At 50.7% G+C, this 14,596-nt stretch overlaps 1 protein-coding gene and 1 pseudogene across 1 annotated transcript; both read right to left on the bottom strand.

The window, feature by feature from the left end:
• Positions 1–4: 4 nt before the first annotated feature.
• On the bottom strand, positions 5–3,712 carry LOC115409255 (XK-related protein 8-like; annotated as a pseudogene).
• A 922-nt stretch (positions 3,713–4,634) lies between these two features.
• On the bottom strand, positions 4,635–7,968 carry xkr8.3 (XK related 8, tandem duplicate 3). Its single transcript, XM_030120343.1, has 3 exons — positions 7,354–7,968; positions 6,507–6,694; positions 4,635–6,358 (listed from the first exon to the last, which is right to left on the bottom strand). The coding sequence occupies exons 1-3, from the start codon at positions 7,677–7,679 to the stop codon at positions 5,577–5,579; spliced, it is 1,296 nt and encodes a 431-aa protein (XP_029976203.1). The 5' UTR covers positions 7,680–7,968; the 3' UTR covers positions 4,635–5,576.
• Between the last annotated feature and the right edge of the window lie 6,628 nt (positions 7,969–14,596).

The raw sequence follows: 14,596 nt of genomic DNA on the forward strand, positions 1-14,596 counted from the left end.
CACGTTTGTCTTCATTTACTGTGGCTGTACAACAACGTGAACAAAGGCACTTACAAATACAAGTCAGCGGCACTGGTATAAATTAGGCATTCTTCAGCGAGTTCTGGTAAAGAAATGCTGTGGTAGTGTAAGGTGTGAGGAACCTTTACCGATGAGATTGCAGTTTATAAATCACAGTGACTGAAAAAAGATTAAAACATATTAAAGACTTTACGCTTTCAACATGTTACAATTACTGATGTTTCCTTTAGTGCAATAATTCTGTTATAAATAAGTTGGTTGTACAACTTGGCAACTCCATATGCTGTTAGCTTTAGCGTTTACTCATTTCTTTGGTGTTTCACATTTTTCCTGCAGGAAGAGTTGTTGCTCCTCAGTCAACTCGACATTGCTGAATGCATTGTGAAACATCCCACACTGCAAGAGGCATCAGCCTCCCGCTAATGTCGAGGTTATAGAGCGTCTTCCTCCCTCAGTCATGAAACTGACCTGCCGCACAGTGCCGACAGTTTACAGAGAAGTTACTTAAAGTGACAAGTAATTATAATAAAATATAAGTTTTCAGTCATTTAAATGTTTCTGAGAATGTTAAATCCAACAAGTTCATATATACAATACTCTCTGTACTTTAAATTTCTCTGATAAAAAAAACCAAAAGTCTTTCATGTTAATACTTGAAGAGCAGCTTTAGGTCAGCCTGAAACTGCCTGGCAGCTCACGTCTCCACTCAGACTTCAGGAGTTCACCTCTGTGGTTCTTCAGGGTTCCGTCGCAGTCGAGCGTGACTCAGTCAGCCCTCTGCGTCCTGAGGAAGTCAAGTGACGGATCAGGAGTAGAAGTTCTCTGCCAGCTTCCTCATCCTTCTGTTGTAGGGTTCAGGCTGGGGAGGGGCTTCAATCGATCTGGACATAGAGTCCACCTCATCGCTGACCATGACTGCCTCAGCGCCGTCCCCCTTCAGCTCCTCTTTTCCCACGTTCGGATGGAACCACTTATAGTAAAGCACTTTAAGAACGAGGCCAAGGATGTAGACGAGGAGGACGCAGCCGACGGTGACGGCGGCGTACGGCAGCGGTACCTCAAACTCCGGGGGATCGGTGCTCATCTTCCAGCACCACACGCCACTCAGCACCGCCATGTCCGCCAGTATGAACAGATGGTACGCTGTAGTCGTGTACCTGGTCTTCCCCTCGACCACGTTGAACCAGTTGAAGTACCAGACGAGCGCCACGGTGGCCCGGTAGAGCCACTCCCCGCCGCTGCTGTCCATGAACTATGTTTCGGCCCTCCAGGCCAAGAAGAAGAAGATCATCCAGGAGCAGAGGAAGTGGGTGAAGATGAAGCAGGGCAGCACGGAGGCGAACAGGGCGAGCGCCACCAGGCGGGAAGAGATGAGGACTAAGTTCCAGAGGAAGAAGACGATGGACGAGACCAGCGTCTGCTTGTTCTTGTCAGTCAGGAAGGAGCGCAGCGAGCGGTGGTACGTGGTCACGCAGTACGCAACAGCCATGGCCGACCCCACGGCCTTGAGCGCTGAGGAAGAGGAGAGAGAGGAAGGTTAAACATGGAGTCGGTCCACTGGACGATGCAGCTGGAACCTTAGATCATGACAGAATGAACGAGAACGTCCAGGAGAGACTCAAACGCAGACCAGGTTCAGGATCCTGATCAACGGCGGTCCGCCCGTCATAGACCCCGTTTGCACGATGTTCTGAGTAAAGATGTGTCGTTTATGTACTTTTTTTTTCAGAAAAGTTTTGCATCAACACGGCAACGTTCTGAAAGAACACGCGAGAACACTGTCACTCATATGGACAGAGCACCCAGTTGGATTGTTATTGTGGTGACTTTCAACTCTAAAACTACCAAATCCAGGAGAACCAGGACCAGAAGTCATGACACTCTGGAGGAAAACATTCTTACTGTCCATCTACTGAGCATGTGCAGAATAACTTTATGGCCGAGGGCGTCCTGAGACGAGGACTCTGGATCGGTCTAAGACATCCTGAGACGAGGACTCTGGGTGGGTTTGGAACATCCTGGAGAGATCATTTCTCAGATCTCTCTATTGGTGTGGAAGCAGTTTGAGTTCCGCCTGCAGGAGCTGGGCAGGAAGTGGTTGATATCTGGGGTTGTTTTCGTTCCACACCGACAGCCGAACAGCTCCAGAGCTTATCTCTGGGCGAGAGGATGACCGTTTTCCTCCAACCCTCCTTTATCTCGTTTCGCCTCATCGCTGTCGCAGACGAGCCACCTTGAAACGCCTCGAGGGTTCAGCTGCACTCGTCTCTCAACTGAAATATTCATGGTTTGATCCCCAATCAGTGTAGGGAAGTGTCCCTGAGCAAAGCACCAAACCCAAAGTTCCTCCCAATGGATGGACTGAGAAACTTTCACCAGTGACGTGTTCTAAACGTAGAGATCTTTCACACCTGGAACCCCTCCAGACCCCCTTTCAGGGTCCCGCTAGGACCCGGTTACTGCCGTGAAGGAACTGCACCTTTTTTCAGGTCCAAGCTGCCCTTCTGCAGGAAGATGGTGAGCATGAGGACGAGCTGGGGGGTGCTCTCCGAGAACGTCTCCACGATGCGCAGCATGCTCAGGTCGTGGCTCAGGCACACCGCCTGACCCCCGGCCTCGGCGTTCTTCAGGAAGACGGTTTTCACCGCCGTCTCCAAGACGCCCAAATGCCTGAGAAGAAAAGACATTCATGACAAAACCAGTTGAACAGGGTCTTCACTTCGGGCCCCGATGACAAGATTTTTTCCTCGTAGAAGGCGTCTTAAAGGCCCCGAATCAGGTCGACGTTTCCCTCATCATCCAAGTATCTGTGGTTCCTTTGACTTCCAAACTCCACTAGCCGTTCAGTCCCACCCGGAGCCTCTGAAAGTCCTATTTATGGAATATTTTTGCCTGATGGGGTATTGAGGGAGTTTTAAAAGCATCTTCAAGCCGTAATCAGTAACAGATATGTGAGTTTTCAAGCTTCTCATTCAGGTCACGGCGCACGCTGGACTGAAGTGTGAGGAACGTTACATCCTCTTGTGCAGGGCGAGGTCAGTATTTCAACGCCTCGACTTCCTGAGTGGTTAAGAACCCGCAGAGACCAGCGAGGCATGCAGAGGCACGCTGAGCGTCACACGCCGAGTGTCACACACCGAGCGTCACGCTGGCCGGAGGGCAGCCGCAGCTCATTGTTTCTACTGGCTGCTCGACCGGAACTTTCATTCCCACCTGCAGGATCTGCTGCTGCTGCGTTTCCTGGAAACTGAACACAGTTCAGGAAAAACTAAAGAGAAACTGATCTGCACACACACGCACACGCACACACACAGTGAAAGACAGAGTCAAACCCAACCTGAAGTAGATCCCCAGCTGGACGAAGTGGAAAAGTTTGAGGCTGCACTGGCTCACGCTCTTCTCCACCTCGGTCCTCATCTCAAAGTTATCGTAGCCGTACCAGAGCCAGCTGTAGACCTGGACCAGCACCGAGGAGCCCACCAGGAACAGCAGCAGGAGCCCCAGGCAGCCGTAAGCCCCTTCCCGGTAGAACTGCTCGGCCGCCAGCACGTCCAGGACCACGTCCACCAGGAAGAGCGGCAGGCCCACTGACGTCAAGCCGAAGTCCAGCCAGGAGTACTTGGATATTCCCATCGTGAGTGTGTGTGTGTGTGTGTGTGTGTGTTCACATGCTACTGACAGGCAAAGGAAACTGTCAGATCCAAAGTTCAGCTGTAGCAGCTGGAGCTCCGCCCCCTGCTCTGAGGCGTCTTAAAGGAACAGCGTTCCCCTTCAGACTCCTGGAAGCCGCTGGTCCACCTTTCACCTGGCGGCAATCAGCTTCCTGTCGTTCATTGAAGACAGATTGATTCCCGTAAACTGCTGCTGCTGCTGGGACCCATGCACAATAACGGACAGAAACTCTTCTGCCAGTTAGAGGAAACATCCTGGAGGTTTATGAAGCTGTGGAGCTTCATCGTCTTAGTTTGACTCCTTTACCTTTAATCAGTTAATTAATGTAGGTTTCATCACGATTGACCACAGCATCAGCATTGTTGGTTTTTCTAAGTTTGAAAACTATCCGATGTAGATTTTGTATTAAGTTGGTCTATGTGGTACTTTATTTTGAAAAAAATCCATAAAGGAAATGTATTCGTTGTGTTCATTTGATTCCTAGCTGAGACACTCTGGTGTCCAACCAGGTAGTTCAACAACTGGTTTAAACCACAGAGTTCCAGCTTCCTGTTTGGACTGATCAATGCTTTACATGACGGGCTTGAAGCTGCCTTGAAACGCAGAACAATGGAATTTTAATTATTTTAAAAACGCAATTAATTTACCATGGAAATTGTAATTAATCACATTTAAGAAAACTAATCTTTTGACAGCCGCAGTTTAACAAACTAAGACTCTGAAATTGTGCATCATAATTTAAAGTAATGGTTTTAGATGTTGTAGTTTCAGAAAAGTTGCGCGTTCACTCAATGGAAACGGCAGAAACACTGAAAACGGCGCGGTGGGCGTGTTGGGCTTTTCCCTGTTTCCACTCAGTGTTTTCAGGACCTTCAGTGTCTCCAAGCCGTTTCACGGTCCGGAGCTGAGAATCATCACACAAACAGCCTCAGCGGTTCCACAGTCGCAGGACTTTAATGACACAGCGTGGCAGATGAGGTAAACCTGGGAAACATTCGTCACCTTGACTGTGGATCCGTGTGAGAACAACACACGAGACGCTCAGGCCCCCGGAGGGACGTACAGCCGAACTACAGTCTGAACGGAACAGTCTAAAGTCAACAGAGCAGAACAAACATCACCTGAACCTGATCCTGAACCTGAACATTCAACAGAAATAAATAGAGCTGGTAGAACAACACGAACCACAGCGTCTTCAGCAAAGTGGAGGTAAAAACAGTCCTTTGGGTTGAATTTACATTCAAAGGCCTCAAACAGGCTGTAACGGATTTTAAAAAACAATGGTTCCATTATAAATTCAGATTATTCTTTCAGAACTCCAGTTTGTCGTTGCATTTTTATAAAACTCCAGAGCAGCGACAAACGTCTGACACATGAAAATAAAATATAGATTTCACCTCGTTAATGTATAAAAATCTTTTTTCCCAGTGTAAAAAGATGATTTACTCGGTAGAAAAAGACTTCATCTTAAAAAGAAGTTGGTTCGAAGCGTTTCTGAAAACATGGCTTCATGACAGCATTTTGACTTTTCACTGGAACCGACTGACTCTCCGCTGACTTCCTGCTTCCTGTGAGGAGCTCAAAGTTTCATCATTTATTTCTACAAGACTACGTTTTAAACTACCTTTTTCCCTTTTAAATAAAACTGTGACCTCTGGTGAAAGAGTGAAACAACACATTTCGGAATATTCTGATATTTATAGATTATTTTTGATTTTCGTTAGTTAGATACTCGTTAGTTCATGAGTGTAGAAATAACCGAGGAAAGTTTTCAAGAAGCAGGAACTTTGGATGAAGTGATCCAGACTGTGTGGATTTTCAAGCGTCAGGATTAAGTCTGGGCTCAGGAGGACCTGATGTGGCAGCGCATCCTGGACTGGCCTTCACTCTGTGATGGCGGCGGTCTCCTCGGCCCCATTGTTGGTGGCGGTCTCGGCCCCGGCGGTCTCGGCCCCGGCGGCGCCTCGTCTTTGGAAGTAGAACGTGTTGGCGTGGCAGACCATGCGCCTGTTGAGGAGCTGAGTGGACGGGGGGCCGTCCTGGATGGTGAAGTCTCTGTAGGACACCTCGGCGTCGGGCAGGTCGTCGGGCGGCCCCGGGTCCCTCAGCGGGGGCCTGAACAGCCGGGGGTGGAAGCAGCAGTAGTACAGCGTCTTGAAGAGCAGCCCCAGCAGGTAGGTGAGCGGCAGGGCGAGCAGCAGGGCCAGGGCGTACGGCTCGGTCTGCGCCGCGTCGCGGTACAGCCACCAGGTGGCGAGCAGCACGCCGCCGTCCGCCGTGATGAAGCCGTGGTACACCAGGCTGCGGCCCCGCGTGCGGCCCTCCGCCACGTTGAACCAGCTGAAGTACCAGATGAGGCCCACCGTGGCGCGGTACAGCCACTCGCCGCCCGCGCTGTCCATGAAGTCCGTCCGCTGGCGCCACGCCCACAGCACGAAGACCGGCCACAGCAGCAGGAAGTGGACGGCGATGTAGCCCGGCAGCACCGAGGAGAAGAGGGCGAGGGCCGCCACCCGCGGGGCGATCAGCAGCAGGTTCCACAGGAAGTAGACCAGCGAGGAGCCCCAGCCCTGCTGCGCCTTGTCCGGCAGGAAGGAGCGCAGCGAGCGGTGGTAGTCCACCACCATCCAGGCGATGGACGTGGTGGACGCCGCGATGCTCACGACTGGAAGACAACGGGAGGACACGGGGTCAGGAAGGCAGGACGGCAAGACATCAGGAAGACACGGGGTCAGGAAAACAGGACATCGGACTGGGATCAGAATGAGGACCGGAGTTGGGGTTGGGACCGGGACCAGGACCGGGGGACTCACACTGCACGGTGCGGGCCCTGTTGGTGCGCAGCATGACGTAGATCATGAGCGTGAGCTGAGGCGCGCTCTCGCAGAAGGTCTCGATGAGCCGCAGCATGCTGAGGTCGTGCGTCAGGTAGACGGCGTACTCCGAGCCCGCCTCCCGCCGCCACCACACCTTGAAGCCCTGCCGGATGGCCGAGATGTGCCTGAGAGAGACGGCGGAGAGGTCAGAGGGCAAACCACCGCCTCTGCCAACATTCACACCTGTAATGTTTGAACAGCGACGAGTCCACAGAGGGAAGAGGCAAAGCAGAAGCTTCTAAAGGTTCCCGTTTTTTTATTTATCTGGACTAATAAGGCCTGGGGTTGTTGAAACACGTTCCACATGTTGAGAAACATTTACCAGAAGACATGTTTACTATTCTAATCACCAGGTTTTAGACAATAGTGAGAATGTTAAGAACAACCAGGTCTGTTAGGCAAAACAAAGACTGGAATTTATCTGCTGCCTACAGAAGAGATAACATCCAGATTATAGAGCACCATCCTCCTCTGACATGAGACTATAGAGCATTTTCCTCCCTCTAAAACCCAGATTATGGAGCATTTTCCTCCTCTAGCATCAACATTATAGAGCATCTTCCACTCAATAACACCGAGATTATAAAGTATCTTCCTCCCTCTGACATCAGAATATCTTTGTCTTCTAACATCGATATTAGAGCATCTTCCTCCTCTGACAGATTATAGAGCATCTTCCTCCACTAACTTGGACCGACTCGGTTCAGGTCTCACTCCCCTGTCTGACTCAGAGCTGTAGACTCTTCGGGTCTCTGGTCTTGTCTCATGAAGTGGCGGTCGGTACCTGCAGAGGAAGCCCAGCTGCAGCACATGGAGCAGGCAGAAGACCTGGACCCGGTTCCCGCACAGCACCGTCTGCGCCCCGTTCTCCCCGCCGAAGCCCGGCAGCGCCCGGTCGTACCAGAACCAGAACCAGCTGAACATCTGGACCACCACCGAGGACAGCACCATGAGGCCGACCAGCACCCCGAACCAGGAGAGGTCCCCGCGGCTGTAGAACTCGGTGGCCACCCACACGTCGGAGCCCCAGTCCACGAGGAACGTGCACACCCCGACGACGGAGAAGGCGAAGTCCACCCAGGAGTACCGGGAGAAGGAGGCCCGCTCCATGGTGGCGCGGCGCCCGGCTCACCCGCCCCGCTGGGGGCGACCTGTTGCTGCGGAGCTAGGACCGGCTAATGCCCGGCGGGCGGCGGACCGTTAGCTCCTCCCGGAGCCGCGCCGCGCCGCTTTCTCCACCGCGGGGAGGACGAGCGGCTCCCCGGACTTCAACATCTGCTCCCGCGCTCCCTCCGTCCGGGTGGTGCCGGGGCTTCACGGAGCAGAACCGGAGTCTCACCGAGAGTTTGAAAGTTTTAAAGTCCTCCTCGGAGCGGAGAGCAGCGGCGCAGCTCCCGATGAGCACCGCCCGGCTGAGTGCGGCCGTAAGCCCCGCCCACCGGGACGGGCGGGTGTGCAACTCCAAACACCACGGGGCTTTTCAAAACGGCTGGCCATCGTCAATGTCAAATAAGTTACAGTTTCTCTCAAATAATGAGCTAATCGTCTAAAAACGGGCTGAAATATTTTTTTTCTTAAATGACTGCGATTGTAAAACAACCAAGTCCAGAAGAACCTGAGGTGGTCGTCAAGGCACTGGAGGCAAACATTAATATTGTCCATACTGAGCATGCGCAGAACTACTGTTTCTGGTGCGCATGCGCAGTAGTAACAAGGACGACGCTGCCAGAGCGTTTCCATTTACAGGCCATGTTAGAGGGCTCGTTGATAAAGGCGGGTATTTGACTGTTTTTCAGTTTTATTTATACAAACTCATGAAAACCTCATTAAAGGAATACTCCACCCAAAAACGATTTGGCCTCATTTTCTACTCACCCTCATGCTGAGAAACACTCTGGAGCACTTTTTTGACGTTTCAAATGCAGTTGGAGATGTTTGGGGATTTTCGTTGTCAACAAACAGGGACCAACAGAGCCCGACAGAAAAAACGGTCCATAAAATCCACAAAACGTTCCCATTTTCCTTCATACTGCTCGTCTGCTGTAATCCAAGTGTCCTGAGCGCGTAACGTCCATAATTAATTCTTAACGAGGTAATTTAGTGTATTTTAAGAGCCCAAACAGGGCGCTCTCATACAGCTCCATTGCATGTCTGCGCGCGCACCCTGAACTACGGAAGCCGCGGCAGACCAAGCAACACGCTTGTGCCCTTTCAGCAGGACACCGAATTCAAAGCTTTAAAACAGCAGCCAATCACTTTTGTGATTGTCCACAGCTCGGTCACTCACAGCAGAATATATACAGCGGAACTTCTTCTTCTACGCTTGCAATTTAGAAAAGTAGTCGCTGAAAGCGCGCAAGCGTCTGGCTTGGTCTGCCGCGGCTTCCGTAGTTCAGGGTGCGCGTGCAGACATGCAATGGAGCTGTATGAGAGCGCCCTGTTTGGGCTCTTAAAATGCACTAAATTACCTCGTTAAGAATTAATTATGGACGTTACGCGCTCAGGACACTTGGATTACAGCGGACGAGCAGTATGAAGGAAAATGGGAACGTTTTGTGGACTTTATGGACCATTTTTTCTGTCGGGCTCTGTCGGTCCCTGTTTGTTGACCACGAAAATCCCCAAACATCTCCAACTGCATTTGAAATGTCAAAAAAGTGCTCCAGAGTGTTTCTCAGCATGAGGGTGAGTAGAAAATGAGGCCAAATCGTTTTTTGGGTGGAGTATTCCTTTAAGAGCCGCTGGCACGCAAAACCTATATGCGTCGTGTTATGAGACGAGTAAAGCCATGCTAACCAATCTGAATCCTGGACAACTGTAAACATGGGCCGTTCACGTGTGGCACTTCCATCATATAGCCCATGGTGCTTTTCACACAGTTCCAACACGATGCAGCTGGACTCAGCCTCATCGTTTTCCATTATGATAGATTATGACCTTGGTGTGGGTGGAGTCATGGCGAGGCAAACAAAAACTGAAGTGGCGTAATTTGTTCTGTCACATGTTCGTCCTGTCGAGCTCCTGCTAAATCCGCCCATCAGCAACCTGAAGAAATGTCTGCCCCTCGTTGATTTCTGTGCATCCACGTCTGATCCTGATCGTTCTTGCTGTGATGTGTTTTAAAAATAACAGGGTTGACTCTTATGGGCGAGCCACTCTCTGTGACGCCGTGTCCTGCCCAGTGGCCAGCCGTCTGCCAATGCCACATTTTCAGCTCGCTTGGAACCGCAGCTGAGCAGGAACTAGAAAAGTATCTGGTTTCCGGCAACTACTACACGTAATGGAAAAGCCTAAGGTCCGAAAAGGCCCAGAAAATGAAGCACTTGGCCACAGTTTGTAGGTCATCACGACACAAGTCAAACAACTCAGAGCTGCAAGCTGAAAATTCAAAAAGCTATGAAGTGAAAATGTATCTTCAAGAAAACTTCACCTGTGTTTAAAAACATCGAAACTGTATTGACATTACTCAGATTTAATTTGGTTAAGTTTGTTTCTACTCCACAGATCTTAAATATTCAGGTTTGAACATTCAAAGAACAGATCAGTCATATGGCATTGAGGATGACAAATGGCAGATTGTGTTTTATTGATGTGAAGATTATGAATCCCTGGTCTATAATAATCAGGCTAGATTTTTTTCTCTTTTTCTGTGAAACACAGAGCATTTGGTTTATTTATTTCTGGGGACTTTCTGCAGTTAACTGTTAGCTGGAGCTAACTAGCCGTTGCTAGCAGCAGTGATCAGTGCTTGCTCTTCCTGCTTCCCCCTCATCACTCAGACTATCCGAGCTGTGGATGCTAACCAGAGCTTCGCTATAATCTCAGATTCCTCTCCCACCTTTAACACTGGCTCCCTCCATCCCCTCAGAATCCCCCCATGTCCATACTGCCATGTTAAAACCCCTCTTCCCCCGTGCGTCTCAGTATTCACTCCCCCGTATTGTGTTGAGGGCAATAAAACCACCACATATCAACCTGTAGCAACACCTGAATGAAGGTCAAAGGTCACATAAACATACATTTTTGTTACTTTTTATTTGGTTTTCTTTCTTTGCGAAACAGTTCAACTTTTTTTTCTTCTTTCTTTGCTTATCTTTTTCTACTTTTTGACCTGGTCTCTCCTCCTCTGCTACCCCCCATCAGCAGACCTCCTCCCCCTCGTAGACCGGCTCCAGGCCCACAGCCCCCCTTCCCCCAGCACAGCATCCTCCTCTGCTCATGTTCCCACCGTCTCGTTTGTCGTAACTTCTTCATTTCTTCTTTCTCTTGCTCTCCGACGTCTCTCTCCTCTCTTCCTCTCGCTTCTTGGCGGCCTGTTTTTGGGTCTTCTTTTTGACCTTCTCTAACTTTGCCTTCTGCCGGTCGTTCATGGAGGCGAGCTCATTCAGTTTGATGATTTGGTCAATGAGAACCTGGATGTCTTGTTTTGTTCTCGCCTTGCTCTCTATCCACTCCTTCTCCTTGGCCATCCAGGTCTCTTCTCTATTTTCAAACAGCTTCAGCTGCTGAACGGCCTCCGCCTTCACCCTCATCTCTCTCTGGACTTGAGCCTCCAGACCCCTGCACCTCTCCGTCCACTGAGCCTGGCTGGTTGCAGCCTGTGCCTCCACCTCTTTCAGCCTGGCCACACTGTTCCTGCTCTCCTCCATGAGCGCTGCCTTCTCCGTCATGAAGTTGGCGGCTGCGTCACAGTTCTCCTGTTTGAGGAGCCTCAGCTGGTTCTCTTGCTCCTCTTGCAGAGCTGAGATTCTTGAAGCCACCTCCTCCTCTCGTCTGGCACAGCAGTCCTTCCACTCTTTCTCAGACGTCCTCAGGGTGTTGATTTCCAGCATGAGCTGCCCCACTCTCTTCTCATGCCTTTCGTGAAGAGCGTTTTCTTTCACCTTTTTAGCGGCCATCACATTCTCCATGTGGGCCTTGAACCTCTCAAAGCGGGTCTTCAGATTATTGAGCTCCACGTCCTTCTTCCTGAGCTGATTTTCAAGTTTTGAACTCTGGATGTTTTTGTACAGCACAGTTTCATTCAGCTCTTGGAACTCCTCTTGAAGCTTGTTGCAGCTGCTGCGAGCAGTTTCAGCGTCTTCCTTACCTGTTAGGAGGCTTGTTTTTAAGGCCTGGACCTCCTGCTCCATCTCGCACAGCTGTCGGTCCTTTTCCTCCAGCTCAGCCTCCGGTTGCTTCCGTTTGTCCTCCAAGCTGAGGACCCTGACGTTCAGCACCTCATTTTCCTCCTGGAGCTTTGCTTTGGCGATCCCGGTCTCTTCTCGCTTTTTAAATTGGTTCAGCTGCTGAACGGCCTTCGCCTTCACCCTCATCTCTCTCTGGACTTGAGCCTCCAGACCCCTGCACCTCTCCGTCCACTGAGCCTGGCTGGTTGCAGCCTGTGCCTCCACCTCTTTCAGCCTGGCCACACTGTTCCTGCTCTCCTCCATGAGCGCTGCCTTCTCTGCCATGAAGTTGGCGGCTGCGTCACAGTTCTCCTGTTTGAGGAGCCTCAGCTGGTTCTCTTGCTCCTCTTGCAGAGCTGAGATTCTTGAAGCCACCTCCTCCTCTCGTCTGGCACAGCAGTCCTTCCACTGTTTCTCAGACGTCCTCAGGGAGGCCATTTCCAGCATGAGCTGCCCCACTCTCTTCTCATGCCTTTCGTGAAGAGCGTTTTCTTTTACCTTTTTAGCGGCCATCACATTCTCCATGTGGGCCTTGAACCTCTCAAAGCGGGTCTTCAGATTATTGAGCTCCACGTCCTTCTTCCTGAGCTGATTTTCAAGTTTTGAACTCTGGATGTTTTTGTACATCACAGTTTCATTCAGCTCTTGGAACTCCTCTTGAAGCTTGTTGCAGCTGCTGCGAGCAGTTTCAGCGTCTTCTTTATCTGTTAGGAGGCTTGTGTTTAAGGCCTGGACCTCCTGCTCCATCTCGCACAGCTGTCGGTCCTTTTCCTCCAGCTCAGCTTCCGGTTGCTTCCGTTTGTCCTCCAAGCTGAGGACCCTGACGTTCAGCACCTCATTTTCCTCCTGGAGCTTTGCTTTGGCGATCCCGGTCTCTTCTCGCTTTTTAAATTGGTTCAGCTGCTGAACGGCCTCCGCCTTCACCCTCATCTCTCTCTGGACTTGAGCCTCCAGACCCCTGCACCTCTCCGTCCACTGAGCCTGGCTGGTTGCAGCCTGTGCCTCCACCTCTTTCAGCCTGGCCACACTGTTCCTGCTCTCCTCCATGAGCGCTGCCTTCTCTGCCATGAAGTTGGCGGCTGCGTCACAGTTCTCCTGTTTGAGGAGCCTCAGCTGCTTCTCTTGCTCCTCTTGCAGAGCTGAGATTCTTGAAGCCACCTCCTCCTCTCGTCTGGCACAGCAGTCCTTCCACTCTTTCTCAGACGTCCTCAGGGTGTTGATTTCCAGCATGAGCTGCCCCACTCTCTTCTCATGCCTTTCGTGAAGAGCGTTTTCTTTCACCTTTTTAGCGGCCATCACATTCTCCATGTGGGCCTTGAACCTCTCAAAGCGGGTCTTCAGATTATTGAGCTCCACGTCCTTCTTCCTGAGCTGTTTTTCAAGTTTTGAACTCTGGATGTTTTTGGACATCACAGTTTCGTTCAGCTCTTGGAACTCCTCTTGCAGCTTGTTGCAGCTGCTGCGAGCAGTTTCAGCGTCTTCCTGACCTGTTAGGAGGCTTGTGTTTAAGGCCTGGACCTCCTGCTCCATCTCACACAGCTGTCGGTCCTTTTCCTCCAGCTCAGCTTCCAGTTGCTTCCGTTTGTCCTCCAAGCTGAGGACCCTGACGTTCAGCGCCTCATTTTCCTCCTGGAGCTTTGCTTTGGCGATCCTGGTCTCTTCTCTCTTTTTAAATTGGTTCAGCTGCTGAACGGCCTTCGCCTTCGCCCTCGTCTCTCTCTCTACTTCAGCCTCCAGACCCCTGCACCTCTCCGTCCACTGAGCCTGGCTGGTTGCAGCCTGTGCCTCCACCTCTTTCAGCCTGGCCACACTGTTCCTGCTCTCCTCCATGAGCGCTGCCTTCTCTGCCATGAAGTTGGCGGCTGCGTCACAGTTCTCCTGCTTGAGGAGCCTCAGCTGGTTCTCTTGCTCCTCTTGCAGAGCTGAGATTACTAAAGCCACCTCCTCCTCTCGTCTGGCACAGCAGTCCTTCCACTCTTTCTCAGACGTCCTCAGGGAGGCCATTTCTAGCATGAGCTGCTTCTTCATCTCATTCATTTGTCTGTCCTTTTCCTGGATTTCAGACTCCAGCTGCTTCTGTTTGTCCTCCAAACTGAGGACCCTGACGTCCAGCTCCTGATTTTCCTCCTGGAGCTCCGTCTTCTCCTCCTCCAAGCTGCTGAACCAGTGTTGGAGGTCATTGTATTCTTCAGTCTTCTGAAGGCTGAGGTTGCGGTAGAAGTGCAATGCCTCACACAGCGCCTGTTGAATTTTGAACATGAAAATGAAATTAAAACAATGAAAACAATGAAAATGAAACTTAACATGACTGAGAAGAAGTAAGATAAAGCATAAGCTTATTAAAGTTTACCTTGAAAGACGGGGATTCTCGGCTGACTGCTTGTTCCGTCATTCTCTCCGATTTGCAGCTAAAACATTCAGTTCGCTGCTCCTTCATCTCGCTCAGCTCTCTGTCCTTTGCCTGCAGTTCAGACTCCAGCTGCTTCTGTTTGTCCTCCAAACTGAGGACCCTGACGTCAAGCGCCTGCTTCTCCTGCTGGAGTTCTTTATTCTCCTCCTCCAAGCTGCTGAACCGGTGTTGGAGGTCATTGTATTCTTCAGTCCGCCGAAGGCTGTCGTTGCGATAGAAGCGCAATGCCTCACGCAGCTCCTGTTTAATTTTGAACATGGAAAATGAGATTAAAGCAATGAAAACAATGAAAATGGAAACTTAACATGACTGAGAAGAAGTAAGATAAAGCATAAGCTTATTAAAGTTTACCTTGAAAGACGGAGATTCTCGGCTAACTGCTTGTTCCGTCATTCTCTCCAATTTGCAGCTAAAACGTTCAATTCTGTGCTATCACTGTCTCTGCTCTC

This window comes from Salarias fasciatus, chromosome 22, assembly GCF_902148845.1.
Source record: "Salarias fasciatus chromosome 22, fSalaFa1.1, whole genome shotgun sequence".
NCBI lineage: Eukaryota > Metazoa > Chordata > Actinopteri > Blenniiformes > Blenniidae > Salarias > Salarias fasciatus.